Source organism: Lemur catta, chromosome 14 (assembly GCF_020740605.2).
Source record: "Lemur catta isolate mLemCat1 chromosome 14, mLemCat1.pri, whole genome shotgun sequence".
NCBI lineage: Eukaryota > Metazoa > Chordata > Mammalia > Primates > Lemuridae > Lemur > Lemur catta.
This window is the reverse complement of record NC_059141.1, coordinates 52913589-52935537: the sequence shown is the minus strand read 5'-3', so window position 1 is coordinate 52935537 and position 21949 is coordinate 52913589. Positions and strand designations below refer to the sequence as shown.

At 47.0% G+C, this 21949-nt stretch overlaps 1 protein-coding gene across 8 annotated transcripts in view; it reads right to left on the bottom strand.

The window, feature by feature from the left end:
- Window positions 1–3782, bottom strand: part of KCNMA1 (potassium calcium-activated channel subfamily M alpha 1) — a 722666-nt gene extending 718884 nt beyond the window's left edge. For 6 of the 8 annotated variants that reach the window (XM_045568450.1, XM_045568451.1, XM_045568452.1 and 3 more), the window contains exon 1: window positions 3230–3771. In XM_045568450.1, the coding sequence (XP_045424406.1) occupies window positions 3230–3604 (375 nt within the window). In that variant the 5' untranslated portion in view covers window positions 3605–3771. Of the gene's footprint in view, window positions 1–2163; window positions 2973–3229 lie in introns of those variants that run through there. The other 2 variants (XM_045568457.1, XM_045568456.1) reach the window with 2 other exon arrangements.
- Between the last annotated feature and the right edge of the window lie 18167 nt (window positions 3783–21949).

Below are 21949 nucleotides of genomic sequence, written 5' to 3'. Positions count from 1 at the left end.
CCAGAAACTTGACCACAGTTTCTCAACACCTTCCACTCCCCTGTATCGAATCCCAGAGTAGGAAGGGACGTTAGAACTCACAGAATTCAATCCCCACATTTCATAGACAAGCAAACACAGACCAGAGAGGTTAAATGATTTCTTCAAAGTCACGGCCTTCTTCAGCCTGCCGGAGCAGCTCCCTGTTCCTTCCATCTGCGACTGGATTGGACCTCACAACGTCACAGCCAAGTAAAGAGAGAGCTCTGATGAAATCCAGCAAAGAAACAAACAGTAATGTGAAAAAGCAACGCAAAGAACACAGCACTGGAAGGATTGTGCCCAAATTCCCAACGGGGGGCAGGGGGAAGGGGAATGCAATGTTTTCCTCTTCACTTCCTAAAAAACGTCCACATACCACTCTTTTCAGAATACTAAAGTCATTCGCTATTTGAGATGCGGAGGCCAAAGGTACTGATGCATGTCCAGTCTTGGGTTCCTTTGATCACAAAGGATGGTGCAGTCCTAGAGACAAAATGCTCGTGGGTTTTGGAGCTCCCTGCTGAAACTTATCTTCCGTGAATTTCAGATGCTAAAAATGACCTGCCTTCCTCTGGACTCCAGCTCCTGGGCAAACCATCTTAGGGCTGACTGAGGACGAGGGTGAACGCGTCGGAGGAATTCTGTGGAGAGGCAGCCTAGGTTTGCCTGGGAAATCTAGCATAAAAATAATTATTCTAAATTTAAGCCCAATACATTCTTCTGTACCAAGTCTCAACAAAACTACCTAATACTTGGAAAGCAAAGAGAATGAAGGACAAAAAAACATGATTGCAATAAAAATACAGACCTCAAGGACAGAAAGAAAGGCTTATAAAAGGCCTAACTTACCATTATCGGTTATAATGAACTGACCACACACCATTTAACTGAGCAAATCAAGGGGCAGGTGTCAAGAGATTCTGGGTATGTTTTCAAATGGATTCATGGTATAAAAAGTCACCTGTTCTCCTTCTACATTGGCCTCACATCTTCCAAACCAACCACAATCCCTTTTCATCCAGGTTGATTCCCTACATACACTTCCAGTTATGTCTGCTCAGCAGGTTTTGCAGCTACAAAATATAGCCAAATATTTACAGACTGTTTTTTTCTAATGATCATTGCCAAAAACCTTTTTCTTGAGTAAACTGACAGAAGTTATGCTTGGTCATCATTTAGGAAAGAGATTCTTTATGTGAACTATCCGACTAGCATTTCATTACAGGCACTGCAGTCACAACTCGGTGTTCTCTAGGGTAAAAAGATTTTAGATGCTATGTTTAAGAAAACCCCAGGATTACAAAACATCACAACTTATTTGGAATCATTGAAAAAAGTTTTCATCAGGATCAAAATTACTCACTTCCAGAAAGAAAGGAAGCTGTAAAAAAGTTCACCAAAATCACTCCATCTAGAGAGCATTTCAGATGTGCACAACCATGAGCTATCTTTCCTCTAAGGACAGTGGCTGGATCTCAGTAAAGAGAAAAAAAGTCCCCAGGACTGACGGCTGTGGGGGTGAGGGAGGGAGTGGAGGAGAGGGAGTGTGTGAATAAGAAGGCTCTATGAATAAGCTGTTCTCAGAAGGAGGGCTAGGCATCTGGTGGTTAGGACTTTGCTTCTCTGAAGGTGGCAGATTTTGCTCCTTAACAAGTAAGAAGGAACCTCTATCACTGAGAAAGCTGGCTGGCCAACATCTGGAGGCCTCCGGAAAGAGAGAGGAGGAGGAGGAAGAGAATGATAGTTTTTATTTTTCTCCCTTATTCCAACACACCAGTATTTTCCAAAACACAAGTGTGCTGCCACAAAACACAGCTGAGCTCCAGCACCCAACACCATGTATAATTAATGATCAGGAGAGAGCTTCCATTCACCCTTGTTTTTGTAGTCTGCCTTCGCCATAGCCCCTGGCTTCCCCACTTCTTCCCTTAGCACCCAAGGAAGCTGCTACAAGTTGCTGTGCCCTGTGGAAGTTTGAGGGGTCCTCAGATTAACTTTACTAGAAAAGGTGCGAACATTTGGGGACCAAGATACATGTCTACCTTGCACTCCTCCCCAAGGTATCCCCTCCCTCCAAAAAGGTTGGTGCTGTGAAGTCCCCTGGGATGGGAATTACTCTAAAAGGCAGCTGGGTCACTCTTATTTTCCAGTTCTTTCTTTTTTATTCTGCAATTTTCTATCAAACATTGCCCGGTGCCCCCATCTCCAGACAGTGGGGGTGGGGGAAAGGACATCTCTAGGGACGCGGGGACAGACCAGGCAGTCAGCCTAGCAACCATATATCTAAGGTGTAGTGAGTCTCGGTGCTGGTGGGCGTCTGCGCCAGGAATAGCTTAAACCGATGACATCTAGCCACCCCAAGCGCCGGGGAAGAAGCTCCGCTTGAAACCTCGGCCTCTGCCGACTCCCAGGGGACCCCAGCTCCAGCTTGGCACCTCTGGTGGCATTTCCGGGGACCCAAAGTGGGTGGCCTGGGGGCGAGAGTACAGAGGCAGAAGAACTTAGGGTTGAGTATGTTTCACGAGAATGTCTAAAGGATGGAGTGGGAGGTGATATCGGACTGGCGACCTCACCACGTTCCTAAAGTGGCTCCGATATTGGGATGGATCTCCCCAACTTTCTCTCGCTCCCCCCAGGTCCCCCACTTTCTCTGGCTATGTTCTTCCCCTGGGATTCCCTACTGCAAGAGATTTTCTCCCGTGCCCAAAGGATGTTTCCTTCCTTCTGACCCCACGAACTCATCTCCCCAACAGGTTCCTAAAAGTGCCGGCAGATGTGCCCGCCCTCGCCCACCGCCAGAAGCCGAGCCGTGGCAGGTGAGCGGTGCGGAACACGCACCGGCGGCCCCCAGAGTCCTCGGTCCCCGCGGGGTTAGCTCTCCCCACCCCGCACCACGGCACCCGAGCAGCGCGCGTTCCCCACCCCGGCCCCAGCCGCAGCCGCCAACAACCCTACAATAAACAGGGGGACAGGACCGAGCGTCCGCGTCCCGGAGCGCACCGGTCGGGGGCACCTCCTCACCCCCCGTGCGCCGCCCGCTGCCCCAGTCCGCGGGCGCCGGGAGAGCGGAGGGAAGGAAAGGCGGCGAGGGGAAGGCAGGCAGGGATGGCGGGAGGCACGGCGCTGTACCGAGCGAGCCGGTGGGCTGCAGGGGACGCCGAGAAGCGGCGGCGCTGGCGCAGGGGGAGGGCGCCCGGGCGCGCGTTACCTTCGTCTTGCCCCCGCAGTGGCAGCAAACGGTCCACAGGTACTTGAGCGTCCGCCACAGCAAGATGATGAAGAGGCCCCCAAAGAAAGTCACCATGGAGGAGGCCAGGAAAGCCCACCACATGCGTTGGCCCCGGCTGTCGCACGGCACCTCCATGGTCACCGGGATGATGAGCGCATCCATCTTGGGCTCGTGGACCGAGGACGAGGAGGAAGAGGAGGAGGAGGAAGAAGAAGAAGAGGAAGAGGAGGAGGAGGAGGACGCGTCTAGGCTGAGATGGTTCGCGTGGATATTGCTACTCATTCTAAGACTGCTGCCTCCGCCGCCGCCGCCGCCGCCGCTGCTGCCGCCGCCGCCGCCGCCACCATTTGCCATAGCTAGCAACGGGCGGCCGGCGCAGGGGCTCGGGGGAGCTCCTCCCGCCGCCAGCGCCACCCCGAACACCCATCAACAGCCATATTGCTGCTACTGCTGCCGCCGCCGCCGCCGCCGCGGAGCGCGGGGAGGGGGGCGGGGAGGCGCCTGGGCTCGGGGCGCTGTGCGCGACCTGGCGGGGTGCGCCGAGATATATACAGCGGGCCGCCGCCGCCGCCGCCCTCCCCTCGGCCGCCGGCCCGCCCGGGGGGGAGGGGGATGGGGCGCGCGGGCGGCTCCCCCTCCCCGGCCCGCGCCCCGCTCGCCCGGGGCTGCGCTGGCCCCGAGCGCCGAGAGCCAGGGGGCGCCGCGGGCAGCCCGCGCCCGGGGTCTGCGCCGCCCCAGGGCCCGCCTCGGCTCCGCGCGCGGGCCCGGGTGCCCTCGGCGCCGCGCTGCCCGCCGTGCGCCACGCGTGTGCGCCGCGCTCTGGCCCGGGAACCCCCTCCCCGCGCGCCTCCCGCGCGCTAACGAGCCGCTCTCGGCTTATTAGGCGGCAACTCGTTAATAATGGATAATCAGCCCCCTCCACCCGGACTCCCCCGCGCCAGTCCTCCTCCCCCGGCTGCGCCCGGCTCCGGCTCGCCGCTCCGGAGCGCGCCGGGCCACGGCAGGTTCACCGCGTCCGGCCGCCGGGCCGTCCCCGCCCGCTAGCCCATGCTCCCGGGACCCCCGAGTCCCGTCGCCACGCCACGGAGCCTCCTCGGCCTCTGCTCGCTCTTCCTCCTCGCCCCCTCCGGCTCCTCCTCGTCCCCGTCCTCGCCGCCCGAGCCTCTTCGGCGCGCGCCCAGCGCTCCCCGCAGCCGCCAGCAGCAGCAGCTGCAGCAACTGGAGCGGGCGCGGGCTCAGGCCGCCCCAGGCGGGAGGGGAGGAGGCTCGCCGCGCTGGCTCCCCTCGGCTCAGGACTGGGCAGGGGCAGGCAGGGCCCCTTGGCTGTGGCCCGGCACGCGCTCCTCACCCCCAGGGTGCAAAGTGGAGCGCCCCAGCCCAGGCACAGGACAGGGCGCCTCTCTCCAAGGTGCTGCGCCCCCAGCCCAGCGCCCTGGGGGACCCGGGGAGGCCCGCGGAGCGCCCGGGACAGGTCGTTTTTTTCCCAGAGAAGCCCCCAGTGGGGATGGGGGAGAGGCCAGCTGTCAGCTGGATTCCACAGGCTGGGCGCCCCCAGGATGCCCTGGCTTCGGGAGTGAGGAAGTGTGTATTCTACTTCAGAATACACACAACTACCGACCCCCTAGTTCGCGCTTCTCCCTGCTTCCTAGGTGCCCCCGTGCCCCGCGTGTGGCAGGGCCGTCTGAAAGGCTGGCGGTGGTCTGTGGCCTCTGATAGCAGCAGGTGGTTTTTCTCCGGTTTTCCATATTAAGCAACGGAGGCTGCCTAAGAGAGTAGGCAGAGATGATCAGGAAGTCTTGGCCTCAGGGATAGTGCAGGCCCCGACAGACATTAGAGTTCCCTAAAGGGTCGCCCCTTCTTGTCCAGTCTCAGACTCCATCCATCCTTCGAGGAGGGCACCCAGGGGAAGGGGTCCTTCAGGCTTCATTCAGGCTCGCCTTTCCCCATTTAGGGTCTTCCCTCCTCCCCCCATAAGGTGAAGAAGTCATCTGGGTTTATTCAGTAGCCTGTAGCTCTGCACCCCCAGGGGAACCGCCTTCTGGTACTCCCAGAGACGTTGCCCCCTCTGAACACTGTCCCTCTTCCTGCTACCAGCTGGACCACAAGTTTTTCCAGCGCTAATTAAAACAGAGATGATCACACTCGCCCCCTCATTGCCCACAGTGCTTTCACCAAAGTTTCTGGCTCATTAGCTTAAGCCTAATTGGAATTCTCAGTTTCCTTTCAGCTCCTCCCGTGGTAAAGGGCCAAGTTAGCATCCTTAACTGTATGGCCTGGTGCTGTCTCCGCCAGAGTCAGAGATCAGCCCCGCCCTTGTCCTTGGAGGCCTTAGGGAAGAGAGGACAGCGAAGGCAGAGCTGGGCAGAGAGGTGGAAGAGGATGTTTGAAGCTTCTCTTGATTCAGGACACATTCACTGGGCTCAGGATACACATCTATTAGGAAAGAGTCAAAGCCAAAGTCAAAGGGGAAAATGGAATGAGGTAAAAGTTCTTGCGTATTTGATACTCAAAGAGGGGGCTAACAATAGTATTTTACAGAAAGTGAAATTGTCTGAGTCTTCCCTCTATGCCATCCGAGGGTACCTCTAGCCTTGGCCTCCGTGGGCAGCAGCCACTCTGAATGCTTTCCTGCCACATCAGTCCCAAGCATGCAAAGGTCCCGGGTCTTTTCCAGCACTGGAGGTGGAGGGGGGGCGGCAGTTGGCCCCAGAAGTGCGGGGATGTGCAGGAAGGTGACTGCGGCTGAGGTTCCTTTATTTATTAGCCTTGTAAGTGGCTGTGCTCCACTGCCTGTGTGCCTCAGCATATGCCAAGACAGTTAAGGACATTCCTTAAATCAAACCCAAGATTTGCAATTTAAAAATAAAACATCCATAACATAAAATGAGCAACAAAGGGTAGGACTGTCTCCCCAGTGGGATATAAAACCACCAGAATAAATTCCCTTACCCACAAAATTGAACTTTTGCAAACCAACAAATCCCCTCTGGGGCCTTCCTAGACATCCCCTACAGCCTGGATTCTCCTGGAACACCAGGCTGGGGGCTATTAACAAGAGGCCACTGGCTGCTGTGACTTCTGTCACAGCAACTGCAGAGTCCCCAGCTCTTTATCCTCCGTCATCACCTTCATCATCTCAGCATCTTTTAAGAGGGTGCTGAAATGCCCCTCAGGCACTATCTCCTTCTGTTCTCACTCCACCCTTTACTATTGAGGCTTTTAGCAACTTCTGTGTTATTCAAAACCTCAGCTTAGTTGGGATTCATCAGAGACCCCCAGTGCCAAAGTCAATATCCTTCCTTTCCTACAATCCCCAGTTCCTTACCACCTCCCTGAATGGCCTGATGGGCAGGCATTGATGGGAGAGTGCCACCACCCACCAGAAATAGTCGTCATCTGGCCTTTGCCCCACTCTCTCTAGTCACTTCCACATCGTCCACAAACTTCTGTGCCATGTTCAGAAAACCTGGCACCTGGAATTACAAATTTAGGAAAAGGCTCTGCACAGAAACAATGAAACTTCAAACTTAAAAAGAACTGAACTGCAGTTATCTTTCATTTGTTGTGTTTCCTCATTTGTAAAATTAGAATAAAAACAGGAACTGCTCTGCCTGCTTCAAAGGGTGATTTGTAAGGATGAAAAAGAAAACATTATGCAAATCTTGGTTGTAATTACTTTGACCCTCAAAACTGACAGTGAAACTTGGACCAGAGCTTCTGACCCCTCCCCTCCCCCTCCACCCCTGCAAGCCAGAACTTGAACATGCGCATGCACCACACCATTCGCCATTCAGATGAGGAGTAGAGGCAGGATTGCCACTCCCTGGCTCCACTTTGCTATTCTGCACGCCACAAGGTCGCTCAATTGTGATGAGAACTGAGGCAAGGTAATTCAGTCACCCCTGCTCTGTGTTACGGCTATTACATGACAGCCTAGAGACCCCCACAGACAGCCACACATGCACTGAATCCAGGGTGCAGCAGAGCCCCTCCAGCCTGAATGGGCTGCCTGACTCCCTGACACTCATGTCCACCCATGGTCTTGCCACTCCCTGGACAGCCTTGGCAATGGAAAGAGTACAGAGAATCACCCGCAACTAGACTAGCCCCAGTGCGTCTTTCCCTAGCGTAGCTGCGTCTGCAGGCTGGGAATTGCATGCCATTGCACAAGAACCAAAAGCCTAAACCAAAGTAGAAACTTCACCCGTGTTGTGAAAACAATGCAGACCACTGATTTATTTCTAAATACCTGTAAAAGCTTCCCAGAGAGGAGGGCAGCCTCTTTACCATGTGCACATGTGTCTATGGCAGCTTTCAAAGCAATCATAAGATTCAAGTTTCTTAAGTATTCTAACTGGAACAGTCCCAACCGACTTAAAGAAAAGGAAGTGCATCAACATACAAACTAAAAAAGCAGAGTCACTAAAGTAAAAGCCAAGGAAAACAAGAAAGGTTATTACTTAAATGTTGGCCCTGCATCACAATTAATGTATGCTGGATTTTGTCTCGGGCCTGGACCCAGTTCCACACTGTGACATAAATCTTGGTCATTTTGCTATGGCGAAATCCGTCGATGACTAAATGATCTAGCGCCCTCTGGTGGCTTTTCCTGGCACATGACATAATTTCGTGAATGTTCAGGAAAAGGTCTTATTATTAATAAAAGTCTAAAATTTAAGATATAGGAATTCCAAAGAGGAAAGTCCTGCTGGGAAAACTACAGCCACAGAGAAGGGGGAAGGTTGCATGAATTGAGAAGATGTGGGTCAAAGAATACGAAACTTCAGTTAGGAAAAATAAGTTCAAGAGATCTATTGTAAAACATGGTGACTATAGTTAATAACAATGTTTTATATGCTTGAAAACTGGTTTAAGTGTTCTCATCACAAATAAATAAGTAGGTAAGGTAATACATATGTTAATTAGCTTGATTTAGCCATTCCACCATGTGTATGTATGCATAAACATCATGTTGTATACTATAAACACAATTTTTGTCAATTAAAAAAAATAAATTTTAAAAATGAAGCAACCAAAAATCTATAGACACAATAGTATTAATTACATGCTGGTAGTTACGATTCTTACCAGCATGTAAACAATTGTAATAAAGGTGGCTAACAAGGCTCCTATTGTTACCACGATTTGATGTCAGATCTTAGCTGTAACTGTCATTGGTCACCCTACCCCTTCCTGAATTACCACTCTGTTCTTTTCTAAACAATCAGCAGAAAACCATGCTCAGGGGCGTTTGAGTACCAAAAAGGAGTACTGGTTCCCAGGACACAGAGAGGGACTTAGAAAACAGGCTTTGAGGGCTTTGCTATTTAATAAATATTTATTCTATATTTATTTTTGCTTATAAGAATAATTCAGATTTATTGTAAAGAATTCAGAATACAAGTTTCCTAAAAGAATATAAAAGTCACCTGGAGTCCCACAACTCACAGAGAACTGTGATTAATATTTTTATATATTCTTTCACAGTTTTTCCCTGGGTGTGTATTTTTGTAAAATTAGGGCTAGATTGAACATCTAACTTTTATCTCATCATATGTTAATTTTTAAGCATTTTCTCCATGTCATTAAATATCGTGGAAAAACGCTATTTTAAAAAATAATAATTGAATAATATTCCAGTAGATGGTATACTGCTGACATTTAGTTTACAGCAAAATTTAGCATATTTTTTGAAAGTTCTAAAACTGTACACAAATAATTTATAGTAGTAAAAAAGACGCCTGGGAGATTTTCGCTGACTGCTTACACCCTATCCCCAGCACCCATCCCCTAGGGAGAGCAGCTGTGCATGAGCGAGAGGTGTGTGTGGTCTCAGTCTGGCTGTGGGCTCCTTCCCAGCCCTGCCCCATACCACTGGCCTCAGGTCAGCCAGTTCCAGTGGAGAACTTCTGAGCCAGGACAGGGTACCTCAAAACCATTCTCCCCTCTTCTAACACATCAAAGCCAGTGCCTTTATGGAAAATATCCCAAAAATACGGTCCCGCCATATCCTCCTCAGTAATTGTGCCTCTGGCCTGCCAACATTTGCGAAAAAACATAGTCTTCATTCCCCAACATGACAACTGTGGTTGGGTCTAAATGGATGGACCGTGCCCTGGCTAGAATTCACCTTTTACTGCGATGCTGAAGGACTTCCAGGATAACAATTCTGCAGATTCCTACCTCCCTTTTTCCTCTGAGATCAACGTCACTCCACCAGAGCACCAGGGCACCTCCCCTGGGAGGTAAGCAGGGCAAAAATGAGTCCACACGTTTTCACTGGTGGGGGAAAGTACACCAAAGGGAGAGATCTTCTTCAGTGCGGACCAACTTGTTCTTCTGACTTCCAGACCAAAAGGCTTTCTACTCCTTTTCTTGGGGAATTCCTGATTTAATCTTTGCAAAACCTCTGGTTCAAGATCTGGGCAGTCCAGGACTCAACTTATCCCTAGTGCTCCATGGTAACCCAATGACATAATCTAGGGGACCGTGCAGGTGAAGTAAGGGACTTGCTCTTGCCTCTGCCTAATAGCTTTTGCAACATTTGCAGATAAGAACAATGCCTATACCAAATTTCCCACTTATGAACCCTCTTGGGAGTAAGGAGAGAAGTCACTAAGTCAGATATCTCTAAAATTTCATTTAGTTCCAATTCTGACTTGCTCTCTTGGTGTCTAATTTTGTCATGACATTGTCCAAAGCAAGAGCCCTTCATTTCAGACTGACAACTGGCCTCCCTTCAAGTTGTGTCCCTTCTTCAGCCTTAGGATCTCACAGTAGCCAAGCTTCCTGCTTCCCAAAGATAAGGTAATAATTTAAATGGCTTAAAAATTTATAAACCATCATGCTTTTATGAAAGGTCAGGCTCTCTCCGTGAAACCAAGAAATCCTGCTTTTGCAATATTTTTGCAAAGACAAAAAAACAGAACAAAAACCCAATCTAGCCATGCCCTAGGAGTTGCAAAAAAATAAGCCATAAATGCAAACCGATAAACTGGCCTCAGAGTTCAAGAGGCTAGTTCAGTAAAAGCGTTTGTAGAAGGCATTTGCCACGTTTCAGCAGAAGAATGCTGTTAGAGTCACAGAACGTAGGAAACACCATTCTAGGACATGTAGTTCTCACTGTTGGCCGCGACCTGACTGAGTCTTTGATTCTACCACCAGGGGGACTTCCCAGTGGACTTTGCATGGCTTTTCTACTAATCCAGAAGGGGAGCTGCAGGTGAGGGAGACCCTGCCAATTGCCTGGCCATTCTAGAAAGTCCAAACACGGAGAGAAGTGCTGAAGCCACTACAAAGCATCCACTGAGTGCACCAGCTCTTTCTCCCTGAGGACTTTTGACATGGGCTTATTTGAGCACAAACTTCAGATACTTCCAGAAAAGTACCTTGCCCTACAGCACTATGCAATGGGAACAGGGCAGACTGTTAAAGGCCAATACTGCCTAGTGTGTGTGACTGAGCCTCACTTCAGGAAAAGGCTCTGCAAGCTCCAGGACACTGTGCTAAATGTATTTGCTGCAAGGGGCCACGCTGAATTGAAGGCAGGCAAAAACATTCTTTTCGTTATCTCTAATCCCATTTTGTTCTTCTCTCCTTGTAACAAAATTGAAAGCTGTAAGTGGAGCAAAGGAACCCACGAACCACACTGGCAGCCCTGGGAACTCCCTGGGTGATCTATAGTCACAGGCTTAAAGCTTTTTATTTGACTTGCTCTTGGCTCTTCTATCAAAATCTGTCTTGGTGACACTATACGGAGATAGATTGTTGCAATGCATAAGTGGCTTTTTATTTTAGAAGGTAATACGTATTCCATTTAAAGTACAATGGCCCAAATGGGAACTCTAGTCCCTTTGTCATTAGTGTAGAAACTTGATGGCTCATAATCTGGTAGCTCATTGAAATGACTTTTCATTACATTCAATGGTTCATAATCTGGTGGCCCATTGAAATGATGTTCCATTAAATTCAGTGGAGGAGACCATTTGAATCAGAACCAATCTAAAGACTAACTAGAATTTATCCACACAGCGCACTGCCAAGAGGGCTCCCTCTGCCTTGTCTTCCTGGATCTTCCATGAGAACTGGTGAAATCAGCTCCACCCGGGCTCTGCAGTGACAGGCAGAGAAATGGCATGGAGGCAGGACATGTCCTTCCTTCCAGGTCAACAACAGTTATGACCACCTACTGATGAGGGTAGAGATTGTAGTGGATACTTTATAGGTCCCAAATTTTAATGCAAACATTTCCCCAATTCCTAGATCACCCTCACAATTTTGGCCATATCATCATGCTACCTTTTCAATTACTTCCTTGATATTTGTCTTCAACTGACTCCCTTTATTTACTTAAATTTATTTCATAAGGAAATTCTATAACATTACCTACATGGACAACCACCATCACAATAAACAGAAGGTAAGTAAATATGGTAGTCCCCGTTATCTGCAGGGGAGATGGCCCAAGACCCCCAGTAGACACCTGGAACCACAGGTAGCACCGAACCTATACAGTATATGCTACTTTTTTTCCATCTAATAACCAAGATGGCAATTAAGTGACCAATGGTGTCTGCAGTGTGGATATGCTAGACAAAGAGATGATTCACGTCCCAGGCGGGATGGAGCAGATAGTGCCAGATTTCATCACGCTACCCAGAATGGCAGCAATTTAGAAATTATGAATTCTCTATTTCTGGAATTTTCCACTGAATTTTTTTAGACCGTGGTTGACCCTGGGTAACTGAAACTGCAGAAAGTGAAACCGTAGACAAGGGAGGCCTACTATAATAATAAATTAAATAAAAATAAATAAGTAAAAATAGAAATAAAACATAAATAGAAGGTAAGTATAAAAAATAAGCACAGTGAATGAAAACAATGCTATTAAGTCAGAGTCTGAGCCTGGACTCCCTTTGCTAGAAGGAAAAGTTGTTGAGTGATGTAGAAATGTCACAGGCACCCCGACTGTCTCAGTGGCAGTCGGGTTCAAGAGAGAATTGATCAGGGTATGACTGTCTATTGAGTGCCAGGATTGGACTATGAGCCACAATCATCCTTTGTACCCCCTGGGGCCAAGCAGCCTGTGTTTTGGGTAACACTGTGCTTTCCTATTTGGTTTAATTCTTACACGATCCCCTGAAGTATCACTTCCACTATGCAGGCTCAAATAGGTCAAGTTAAGTACCTGGTCCGAAGTCACACAAAGAACTGGTACTTGTCCCAAAGCCTTTCCACAAGGTCTGTGAACAGTACTCTCAGTGGTCACCAAGCCCCCTGCCCCCTCCCCACTGGCCCACTGTAATTCTAGAGGGAAAGTCACTTTCGAGATTATTTTGTCTGACTGTTTCTCTTTAGAGTGAGGCAAGTGAAGCTTGGAGATGCTAAACAACCTGCTCAAAGCCTCTTTGCTCCCCAGTGACTGAGCTGAGGCTAGAATCCTTATCTGATGTCCTTTCTGCCCTCTCAAATGCCACCCAGTCAGCATATGGGCCTATTGGGAGCCTGGAGGGTGGTCAAGTTTCCTCACCGTCCTCCTTTCTGCTCCCAGCAGGTCTAGGAAATCCTTTCTTCCTGACCTTTCTTTAAAATGCTAATCTGGGCCTCTGAGGCTCAGGGGCCCCTTTGCCCCACCTGGGAGCCCCACTGCCAGGTGAGCCCATGGCTGTGAGTCAGCAGACAGAGCCTCAGAAGTCTCTCAGCTGATGGTGAGCATGTAGGGAGTTCGCCCCATGGCATCTGGCCCTCCGTAGCCCTCCAGTTAGCTCAGGAAATGTCCCAGGAGGGAGGCTTTAAACTCAGCAGGTGCACCTGGCAGCCTGGCTCCTCCGTCTCACCCTGGAACCCAGATGCAGCCAGGGGCCAAGGCAGGAATCTTGAAGAACTTTTGTGGGATGAGCCCTGGGGTTGCCAGGCAAGCCAGGACCTTTCTGAGGGCCAGGGAGGCCAGTAGGCTGAGGGAGAATGACAGGTGTGGGTGTCATGCTGCACCTTTGGAAAGAAGGAAGGCAGTGGGGGTGGGTGGGTCGAGTTATGAAAACTCTCACAGAAATGAAAGAGAGGCATGAGAGAGGAAGTAGGGGAGCAGAGAAGGAGAGAGAAGGAGGGATATGAAAAGTGAAAGGTAAGAGAGAGGGGGAGAAGTGGAAAGAAAGAGAGAAATAGGGAGACCTAAGAAAGAAGGGAGAAAAAGGGACATATAACTGCCCAAGTTCGTTGCCTCTTCTGGGTTTCTCTTCCCAGCAAAGCATAGACAGATTACGGCTGTGCTATAAGGGAGTGTCAAAATCCTGGTGGCAAATTCCTGACAGGTGAGCCAGACACTCACGCACTCACACACACACACACACACACACACACACACACACACACACACACATCACTCACACTCTGGGCTGCCTGCCTTCCCCGGGGGATTATATGCTTGAGATGCCAGCTGTGCTCGCAGCATAGACGTTCCAGCCCTATGAGGTCTCAGGGTTTCTACTGGCTGGAGGGGAGCCTGGACTTGTGTGCAGGAGGTGGAGACTAGAGAGGAATCCCCTTCATTGTGTATTCTGTTCTCATCACCAAGACGAGGACTGATAATACTAGGACTCAGCAGAAACAATATCTAGAAATTGCCGCCTGGGCAGAAGAGGCTGCAGACAGCCAAGCAGTGCCTCCCCACCACCATTAGTGGCCTTCAGGGGACACTTTTCATGGCAATCCCACCCAGCCTAGCCTCCTTGCCGGGGAAAGTGACCAGGACACTGGTCTCTCCAGCTGACTGCACAGCGCCTTAAAGCCAAGGAGGAGGCAGGGGAGGAGAGCATCTCAATGCAGTATGTCTTATGCCACTTTTCCAAGGCTCACCTTTTCAATTCTACAAGGGAAAAAATATTATTTATTTATGAGGTAAATATTTATTAAGCACCCACCATGGCCACATGCTTTGTGCTATTAGCAGTTTCAATAAGCAGAGTCTTCCCATCTATAGCAAGTCTCCCCACCTCAGGAGGGGGGCCCTGGAAGAGCTACCAAATGGATTAAAATATTTTGCCTCATAGCTCAATGGAAGTACTATTTCAGCCTTAAAGTGGCTGCATGTTCCTGCTCTGGAATTCCACACAGCTGGGTTCAAATTTCAGCTCTGCTCCTCTCTGGCTTTGGGATATAGCTTAGGTTTCTTAGCCTCTTGAATTTCAATTTCCGCATCTGTATAACAGGGAGAATAAAAGTACCTCCTCAATGAGTTATTGTGAGAATCAAATGGAAGAATGCAAGTAAACTTTTAGTTAGCACAGTACCTGGCATGTAGTAAGTATTGGCCTTTCATCGTCCTTTGCAACTATTAACAAAGGCAGAAAAGTGGTTATATAAACCTATTTCCACTTTCTCTGAGTCTCCATCCTCTATTGTATTTCCTTCTACCCCTTTGGTTCATAGCCATGTTATTCTTATCTTTTCTCCCCTATCTCAACCCAGGAATGGTAATATTCTTGTTTACTCACCTTTTGTTTGTTGTTCAATGTTGTCTTTCTTTTCTTGACTGAAGGATTATTCCCTCCTCTTTTCCCCTTTTCCAGAAACGTTGCCTTATCCCAAGGCCAGCTACATTTCTTGTCTCAAAAATGTACATTTCAAAAACAATGAAAATCCTCACAGACATGTAAAAGCCTTAGAGAGAACATAGTAGAGAAATGAGATGCCCTTCCAATAAGGAGAATAAGGAGATTTATTATCTTTTTATAGGTTGTTAATATCATCAACAAAGACAAGAGTTTGTTGAGCATCTATTATGCACATGGAAATATGTTAATTGCCAAGAATTAAAAAGGGAGAAAATAAAAATCCTCAACTCAAGATGGAGAAGATTCTCAAAGATAAAGCCTTACTATATATGAATTCACAATCTAAAATTTCAAAACCCATGAAGAAATAGTCACATCATGAGCAAATGTTGATAAATAGAAAGAAAAGAGGATCAGAAAAGACTGCCAGGAACTTGAGATAACTGAATAATATGACAGAGATCACAAAATTAGTAAGTTTAAAATTATTAGACATAAAAGAAGGAATACAGTATTTAAATATGTAAAAAACACAATAGGATAAAACCAAGCAGATTTGGAAAAGACCCAAATAGAACTTACAGAAATTTTTTATATGATCACCAAAATTTTAAAACACAGCAAGTAGGATAAATAGCACATTAGACTCAGTAGGACTATAACAGATCTAAAAGTAGATCTGAGAAATACACTCAGAATATAATACAAAGAAAGAAAATGATAGCAATAAGAGCACTGACATGGCACAGAGGCTAGAATGAGAAGGCCTACCATATATCTAATGAGAATTGAAAAAAAACATAGAGAATGGAAAGAAACAATATTCAAAGAGATAATGACTGAGAATTGAAAAACAGGAACCATAGATTCAGGATGCACAAATTCCAAGCAGAATAAATAAAAACATACTTTTAGATGCCTTGTAGAGAAACTGTCATTCAACAAAGTCAAAGAGTAAAATATTAAAGGCAACAAGAGAAAAGAAAAATAACCTACAGAGGAATGTCAATTAGACAGCCAACTTCTTGACAGAAACAGCTGAAACAGGAAACAGTGGAACAAGATCTTCAAAGCACTGAATGAAAATTAACGTCAACCTAGAATACTCTGCTGAGATACATTGTGACTTAAATATGGAGTGGAAATAAAATGTTTTTAGACATATAATAACTGATAGAACCTGTCACCAATGGATTCTCCCTGAAAGAATTTCTAAAGGGTAAACTTCAGGAGGAAAGAAACTGAACCCAGAAGGGAGTAATGAAGAAGCACTGATGAGCAAAAATACTGGTTACCATGTGGGTAATACTAAACAAACTTGATTTCTAAAGCAACAACAATAATATGAATGACAAATTTGGGTGGTGTCAAGACAAAATGGAACCAAAATATCAGACAGCAATAACATCTTAGGCAGAAACAGTTGCATCAGGGTTAAAGCAAATCAAGATTCCTACATTGTTTGCAAGACAATAAAGATATGAATTAACTTGATTTTGTTAAGTCAATTAAACACATTAAAATTTTAGGGGTAACCATAAAAAGGATAAAAATGAAATATATAGCCCTGAAATCAGAGAGGGATGAAAAGGGAAGTAAAGAAGTCAGAAAAGAAGAGAAAAGGAAAGCAACATAAAGTAGGATAAACAGAAACAATAAAAGAAAATGAAACAATGTAGTATAGCCAAACATATCCGAGGTTACAATAATTATAAATAGATTCAACTCACTCGTTAAAAGAAGTACCTGACTGGATTTAGATTGCTTAGCGATGTGCTGTTCCACAGAAACACATCTACAACTTAAGGACTTAGGAAAGTTGAAAGTAAAGGAGTGGGGAAAGATGTACCAAATTATAACCAAAAGAAAGTAGTTTAACTGTTTTAATACAGAAAAAAATGGATTTTAAAAATAAGTAGAACCTAAATGCAATGGTGGGTGGAGAAGGGGGAGTTGTTGAAAGCAGGGAGAATTGCATGAGCCATGAACAAAGTTAAAAATGGGGGGATATGCCTAATAAATTTCAATAGCTCAAGTTCAAATATGGGTTAAAATAGAGAATCTTGTAACATGTTTCTCTAGTTCTTAAATGTGTATTTTTGAGCATTTATGTGCCAGATACTATGCTAAATATTCATACATTATTTGTGTTCCTCAAATAAATCTCACAAGGCAGATGCTTTGTTAGTACAAATTTGGTTATAGAAAACTGAAACCCAATTTAAATCAGTCTGAGTTAAAAGTAAGGACAGAGGTGGATCTCCCATTAGAAAAACCCCATGGAAGGACACAGATGGGCCAAGTCTGGATCACAGGCCCACTCTCCAGCCCCTCACGGAGTTCAGGAGGGTTGGCCAAGCAAGGGTCAAATTCCTACCTAGCCTGGAGCATGGAGTGTGACAATCAAAACCCCCAACCAAAATCTCATGATTGATGTAGGAAAGAAGCACTTCTCCAAAAGAAGGGGACTGACAAAACAATCAATCTAAAAGAGTAGACTTTACTGTCTTCATTTTACAAATGAAAGCTGTCAGACTCAGAGGCTGAAGGACTTGTCCAAAGCCCCAAGCTCTTACATGGAAGAGCTGATGGGAAACTAGGCTTTTTTTTCCTCTAAAAGGAATAGACACAGAACCTCGCATAGAGCAAGTTCTCAAGATATATGTTAATTAGTTATTTTAAAGTAGCTATAGTTTATAGAAACAATTGACCATTTTTCTTCATAGTCATTAAAAGCTTTAGAACAAGGAAGCTGAGAACAAAAAACCTACAGCATATGGGCCCTCCCAGAAGCCCTCCCTGGACACCAATGAACTTGGCATCACAGTTGATCCTCCTGCTTAGAACCCTTTGCGTTGATAATTTGTACTGTGCAGTTAAGCCCTGAAACTATCTTTAGTTGTCTCATAGCTTGTCTGGGTCTAGCACCTCCCTGTCTCCCACACACACCCAGCTGAGCCACTAGTAGCTATTTAGATAGTTGACTCCAAATTATCAGGCTAAAATAATTATTCTTAACAGTTTTTAACTCATGGAACCATTTGGAAAATTGGTGAAACCTATGGGCTCCCACCCTGGGTTGGAGCGGGTGGGAGCCAGTGCCTGTCTGCATATATACACGAACTTTCAGCAACTTTGCAGGCTCCCCTGAAGCATCCAGGAACCCCTGGTGGTCAAGAACTGCCTCCACAAGAGTGGAATAGAACTTAGTCCTCCCAAATGAAGGTCTCAGAAGCAGCTTCAAAAGCAAAAGTTTTTCTCTGATCTTCTCCTGTCCTCCTATCCCTTAGCCCCATTCTCCCCCGAGCCAGCCATAGAAACTAGAATCCCTCTTCCCCAGAGTGGGTCATAAAAACCAGAACCCCTTTGGTACGGTTCAGATGTTTGGCCCCTCCAAATAGCATGTCAAAATTTGGTCCCCTGTGTTGGAGGTGGGGCCTGGTGGGAGGTGTTTTGGCCACGAGGGCGGAAGCCCATGAACGGCTTGGTGCCCTCCTCAGGATAATGAGTGAGTACTCTAGTAATTCACTCCGGAGAGCCTGGCACCACCTCCTCCCTCTTGGCCTTCCACTTTGATTCACAAAGCTCCCTGAAGCCCTCACCAGAAGCAGATGCTGGTGCCACACTTCTTGTACCATCTGCAGAACCGTGAGCCAAATAAACCTCTTTTTTTAAATAAATTACTCAGCCTTGGGTATTTCCTTTATAACAACACAAATGGACTAATACAAATTTTCCTGAAAGCCAGCCATGGAATCTAAAGTTATTCTGTGTAAAAACTGGCCATAAGGAAATGATCTGACCTACCTTGTTTGGCTGCAGATCAAAAGACCCCTATTCCAGAGAGGGCCCTGCCCCCACACCCAGAAGGAAGGAAAGCATGCTCAGAAAGGCCAAGAAGAATCTAGACAGACAGGACTTGCTGGGTTTACCCACTCAGTTTATTAACATTAGATCATATGGAAACCACCAATATTAAAATAATGTAAAGCCATAAGGTAGGAATACTGATAAAAGTCTGATTTCTATAAAAGAATAGATATTGTTAGAAGTTAAACAGCCATTGTTCCCCTACTTACTACTTCTATAACTGCTGGCTGCTTAAGTATCACATCTCCTCGACAGATGCAAGATTTGTGACTTCCTGAACCACTTCTATAGATAACATCACTATTATATAACCCAAGACTGATCTTTGAGATATCTTCCAGACTCTGCATTCAGGGGACCAACTGATGTCAACCCAACTAGTGGCCATGTGAGGGAACCAATGGGACAAGTCCTGTGACCCCTTCCCAGGAACTGTCCAGCCAAGGAGACAATTTCTGTTTCCCAACCCTATGAGTTCATCCCCATCCAATCAGCAGACCCATTTCTCTCTAGCCCTTTGTTCGACAAGCCACCTTTAAAAATCTTAGCCTCAAAATTCTCAGAGAGATGGATCTCAGAAATACTCCCGTCTCCTTACCTGGCAGCTTGAAATATTAAACTCTTTTTCTTCTGCAACCCCTGCTGTCTCAGCATATTGGCCTTTACTGGGTGCGGGGCTAGGGACCAGTTGGGTGGTAACAATACCCTTTTTATCCAATCATATTTCTACACCATCCATACTTTGTTGAACCTAAGCATAAAAATGGAAAATTTCCCCTGTATCTTTAGCTCTTCATTCTGAAGGCTCTTGTGTATACATGTCAAATAATTTGTATGCCTTCTCTCCTATTAATCAATCTGCCTCATGTCAGTCATTGTTAGTGAACCTCCAGGGCACAAGGACCTTGGCTCCCACAGCACCATCTGAGAACCAAGAACTGAATCTGCTAGCACGTTGGTCTTGGGCTTTCCCAGCCTCCAGAACTGGGAGAGATAAGTTTCTCTTGTTTATAAGCCACCCAGTCTGGGGTGTTTTGTTATAGCAGCCCAAACCAAGGCAGGCCCCCAAATGAAAGTAACCCAGGGGTCACATCAGAGATGGTTTGCATGCCTATCCCAAGGAGCGGCAGATCACCCAGGTCACGGAAGGGATTTGGTTTGCCCGGTTGGCCTATAGTGGGACACAGGAAAGAGAATTTGGAGCTGTTACTGTTACAGCCTTGCCAGGTTCATTGCCCGCTGCCCAAGATAAGCCGCTACACTGAGACAGCAGGGATTACAGCAGAGGAAGTATTTGATATCACAGGCGCCACGTGGAGAGACGGGAGGAGGTTCTCAAATCCACCTCCCTGAGAATTTGGGAGAAAGGGATTTTAAAGATAGTTTGGCAAGCAGAAAGCTAGGCAATTAGGTCTACTAATTTTCTGGGTTTGGGGTGGAACCACCAGGGTGTAGAAGTTGTCTTCTTCATTGAGTCAGTTCTTGGATGAGGGTCACAATACCAGTTGAGTCAGTTCCTTGGTATGGGCCACTGGTCCGGTGCGTCAGCTGTTCTACTGGAATGCGGGGCCTGGAAGACCTCGCAAAACCTAGTCTTATGTTTCACAAGGGTGATGTTATCTATGGGAGCAGTGAAGAAAGCTGAGTGTCTTTATGACCATCAGCTATATGACTCCTGAGTAGTAAGCAATTATAGGAAAGCAAGTTAGAGAGCAATGACTGGTTTTGTGTGTGTGTGTGTGTGTGTGTGTGTGTGTGTGTTTCCCCCCACCACAGTTCCCACCCTGTAGCCCTTTATTAATTTTATAAACGGTGGTGTCATTACCAAGTGCCATCTGAGATCTGACACAATCACCGAGGACTGGTAAATTGTCTCTGAAATCCCACAAACATTTCCTTGGGGAGTTAGAAGCTCCAGTTGTAATTGTGTTTCTACAGTGATTTACTGACTCTAGGAATAGCAGAACAAGGTCCTTAAGAGGGCTTGTAGTAGGAAGCAGACAAGGAACTCTATCAGTAAGATCAAGAATCCAGCAAATCACAGGAATAGCATCTTGTGCAGGGGTTTACTGAAGGCTGGTGCAGGAAAGAGAAACCACCGCCAGCACAGAGGCCCCTGGGAGCACCCCCCACGAAATGGGTCACCAACCCTGGGAGCCTCCAGGCTGCGCTGACAGCCGGTCTTGGGTGCAGCACGTGATAACTGCGCAGCAGCCAGTGCTTCCAAAGCTGATGAAAACTCCCACTGAGATGGCCAGATCGAGTGTCTAGTTTCAGGAACTTATTTATCAGAGTTCTCTCTGCCCATCAAAGCGTGCATTACTGTGATATGGTGACTCCTAATAAGAAATATATATTTGATTCTCATCCTGTTTCCTAGTACACAGCTCCTATTAAAAAAAATCTTAGGAGTCTCCAAAATGATTAGTGTCTTTTTGTATACTGATGAGTTGACTGACTGGCTGGGGGCCCTTGGGTAGCCTCAGGATGGGGGCTGGTTGCCAGGAGAACCAGCCTCAAGATCAGAGGGCTGGAACATTCAGCCAGCCCCAGCCCCACCCCCACGTCTACCTCGACCTCCAGGGAGCGGAGGAACAGAAGGTTGAGTTGATCATCAATGGCCAGTGATTTAATCAATTGTGCCCACGTAATGAAGCCTCCATAAAAATCCAAAAGGTTGGGATTCAGAGTTCCCTGGTTGTTGAAAACATGGAGGTGCCGGGAGGGTGGGTGCCCCTAGGGGGCATGGAAGTTCTGCACCCCTTCCCCCACCCCTTGCCCTATACATCTTTTCCTCCAGCTTTTCCTGGGTTATATCCTCTTACAATAAATGGATAAAAGTAAACAAAGTACTTCCCTGAGGTCTGTGCGCCATTCTAGCAAATAACCAGCACGAGCAGGGGGCTGCGGTGTAACAGGAGAAGGGAGGCTTAACATAACCATTTCTGTTTTGCTTCTGACCCCTGCAGTAAGATCCTTTAGATTAAAAGTTTCTGCTTAGCTCTGCACATAGGCTAGCTAATTATAGGCAGAATTTAGTGTGTAGTTCAATTCTAGAAAAAGGTAATAGCAGTCCTTTTCCCAAAACTAACTCCCGGGGAAATAAAGAAAGTATGCACACAAGTAACGATGCTATGATAAAGATTTATGTGAACGCCGTGACCTGACCCACGTCATCCAAAGCGAACTGACTGAGAACAAGGAAGTTTTACAACCTCCTGAGGCCCTCGCTGATGCCCAGATGTCTGCGGTCCTCAGGTACACCTTGGAAACCCCT